The sequence below is a fragment of the Belonocnema kinseyi genome, chromosome 4 (genome assembly GCF_010883055.1).
Source record: "Belonocnema kinseyi isolate 2016_QV_RU_SX_M_011 chromosome 4, B_treatae_v1, whole genome shotgun sequence".
Taxonomy (NCBI): domain Eukaryota; kingdom Metazoa; phylum Arthropoda; class Insecta; order Hymenoptera; family Cynipidae; genus Belonocnema; species Belonocnema kinseyi.
The window spans coordinates 30,443,988-30,447,490 of record NC_046660.1 but is presented as its reverse complement, the minus strand read 5'-3'; the positions used below and the strand labels follow the sequence as shown (position 1 = coordinate 30,447,490).

General features: G+C 39.1%; 1 protein-coding gene across 1 annotated transcript in view; it reads left to right on the top strand.

The window, feature by feature from the left end:
- The window catches only part of LOC117170816 (hexamerin-like), a gene marked incomplete at its 5' end in the record, with an annotated part of 36,628 nt that extends 33,715 nt beyond the window's left edge, over positions 1–2,913 (top strand). The window contains one exon of the mRNA XM_033357857.1: positions 2,800–2,913. Within this exon, the coding sequence (XP_033213748.1) occupies positions 2,800–2,913 (114 nt within the window). The remainder of the gene's footprint in view (positions 1–2,799) is intronic.
- Positions 2,914–3,503: the final 590 nt, after the last annotated feature.

The following is a 3,503-nucleotide window of genomic DNA, read 5'->3' as shown; positions in this document are numbered from 1 at the left end:
GGCCTGACATGGTTCTTCTTGACTTCGAGAAGCGAACCATGTTCGTTATCGAATTTTCGGCACCAGCTGACAAAAACATCATAGCCAAGGAGAATGAAAATAGAGAGAGGTATCAAGACCTTATAAGGGAGTTGCAACGATTGTACCCGGAATATTCTGTTAAACTGATCGTCCTTAATATCGGCGCTGTTGGAGGTGCCAAGCTTTCACTTGCTAATAGCCTAAAAGGCATCCCTGCGTATCAACAATATGCTAGAACACTTGCGGGAAAAATGCAGAAGGCGGTTGTCCTTGGGTCGCTCCGTGTTCTTAGGGTCGACGAGGCTTTTGCTGGATCGTCGTATTGATTCCTTTACAGACTGTAACCACATATCTCACGGTTGTGAGACGTGGTTATGGCTGAAATTTTACCGCGATTTCGCTGGAAGCGGGTACAATTTTTCAGATTAGCACCCGCTCTCGGCGAAATCCTGCGGTTGTCCTCATGACAAATTTTTAATTATATATATAATTATAATATTGTTATTTAGAAAGCGAAAAATATTTTGAAACAATGTAATGCATATTATTTTCCATAGCAAATATACTAAAATTCGAGTTGAGGTACCTGTAGATCCTACCTACCTACGTGCTTACTCTAGAGCTGAAAAAAAGTTTCATCCCTAGGGATGTTAATACAATGTCTCAACCCGCTCTACAGGTATCGAAACTCGAAGTTTCAATAGATGCGATATGCAAAAAAATTATACAATATTCATTTATATTAATCTTGGAATAATAATAATTAGAATTAGAATATGATAATTTTATAATTCTATATACGTATGCATTTCTGTATGTAGAATATAAGGGCTGCCAGCTTAAAACATAGCAAAAAGGATACCTTTTGCAAACAAATTGATCTTTGCTAGCTTGACAAATTTTTTACAGGGTAAAACTATCTTCGATTTTTTTTATTATTCGTATTTTGAAAAGCAATCGATATCAAAATTTCAATTTATTTTTAAAGTTTTTCAGGCAAAAATTCATCAGAAATATATAGATGCACTTAATGTACAAAAGTATACAATGGATCCATGACTAATCAAACATACCCAGATAGATCTTTGTAAAAAGGTTCGCAACAAAAATCCAACACAAAAACGAAAAATGCCTTTGATATATTGAACGTTTTCTTTTTATTTATTAAAGCCTAAGCGTGTGGGGATATATCATCTCAAATGCGGCAAGCCTCTCTGCCCCGTTCAAAAGTTGCCAAATATTTGCCTTATTTCCGACTTGGGCCAGATCGGGCACACAATTTTGTGTATGCTAAATTTTGCCTCCTTTAGACCCCGGGCGAACAGACAATCTTGAAAGTAGATGGAGCCCCATTAATTTCGGGGCCTAAGGTGGTTTGATTCCAAATCTCCAAAGTTTCAAGGTAAAGTGTCAAATGTTAAAAATATTCTAATTAATAATTGACTAAATGGACATATTAGTGAAAAAATGCCAAAACCGAGATCAAGACGGGTGTGTAGGCATCGTATACTTCAAAACATACCGGACTTACGTGCTGAAGACTATAGTAAGTAAATTTACCATGTATGTCAAGGTGAAACCAAATCACCAAATAAGTTTATGGGTATTATTTACTGCCTTGATTGTGAAAACGAATAAGATTAACAATGATGTCATAAACATATTTATTTTTACGTTCTTTTGGGTAATTTAATAAAACCTATATGTGAATACAACCTTCTTATTGCAGTATAGTCGCTTTTGCAAAAACAAATAAAAGAGCCAGTGCAATATTATAATCCGCTTATTACAAAATAACTTCTTACATTTAGTTTTAAAATGGAAATTGAAAGGAACTTTAATTTGGAAATTGAAAGCAAAAATATATTTAAAAATACATACATAGGTTGTCATATACAAATGCTGGAACTTATATTGCGTTTTTCGATTTTTTCCGTTTGCTCCAAAAAAGTTGTTTAGAAAATATTTTTTTTCTAATCTTACATACTCCAATATTTTGTTGTCATAATCTTTTTAAAAATCTAATTTTTATATTCTCACATTTAAGCTTAAGAGCCGATATATACGATTTTAACATTATCTTATTAAAACATCCCTTTGAATTAAAAATAATATAAATAATTAAGTATGGGCCCAATCGGAGCCAGACCAGATTATCTACCTCGGCGATACATGTAGCCCACGATCGAGTATCGCGTTTTATTTTGATTCTGACCCCATCTAGATAGCCCGATTTGGGCCACAATTTGCCAGACCTGGCCCCAATCAAATCTAATTTTTAATTTCTGCACGGGGTGGCAAGTCACACCTTCGGCACGTCACATCTGCGGCATGTCACATCTGCGTTATGTCATAACTGCGGCATGTATATCTAGCGGCTTGTCTCCTGAGCGGAACTTCTCAAATTGAAATCGTCGTGTTCGTGGCATATATTACCTCGTTCCTGTGACTTGTCACAGAAATAATGTAAGGTCACACCCTTACCTCTTTTTCAACATCTCCTGAGACGCCGGAAAGGCACGCTCTTGACTGGCCACATAAATAAAAAATGTCAATTTCACTGCGACAAACTGAGCTATGGGTGTAGAGTGATGTTGCCCATGGAACTTTGGCACCTGAGGGTTACGAAGGTGTCCTAACGGGCTTTGGAGGACACTGGACGACCTCCCCGAGTAATTAGTCTTACCTTTGCATGCCGGGCTCTGCAGGGGCAGAATTTTTATTTCCATAGCTACTCGTGGGAACCAAAATGGATCACGCAAATACAAATACAAATAGCCGCTGAGAGGACTGCCCCCTGACAGCGGTGGTGACGGATATGAGATACCCGAACTGGCTGCTTACTACAGAGCACTTAGATCTCCTGAGGAAGGCTACCTGGTGGGCGTTTGAAAGAGTGTCCCCAGATAAATGGACAAAATTCAAGAACCATTTCTGCAGTTGTATTTGTGGCCCAGCGGCTAAAGCTTAGCTACACAAGGCTTTGGCCAAGACATGTCCTTGGGAAGGCTCACCTCTTAAGATGAGTGGAGTTAAGATGCTCCAGAGGATGCTTAAGGCTACGGCGTGGTTTTTAGGTAAACTGATAGACCCACATGTGTTTCTTCTTCGGTTGCTGATATTCAACCCGTCACTTGAGACACCGTTCTGGCGGATCGTCAGGCACGATAGGCCTCAGGAAGATGGCACAGCTAGAGACTTCCAACATCTCCTAGTTGTGGAAATTCCTAAATAACAGGCGAGAGCAATTGCGGCCCTCAACAATAGGCCCTTCTACGTTTTTAGACAGGTCAACTTTAAAGTTGCCGGCCAGGGGTAGGAGGAACCTGTCGGTAGACAGAAAGATCGGGATCAGACCTAAATAAGCAGTCATTTAGGTTGATTTGAACCGCTCCCGGTCTATTTATTACCCATATTAACTTGCACCATAGCAAAGGCGCCTCTGCAGTTTTGCAGAAGGGCATGGCTGTGAGGCACATAAG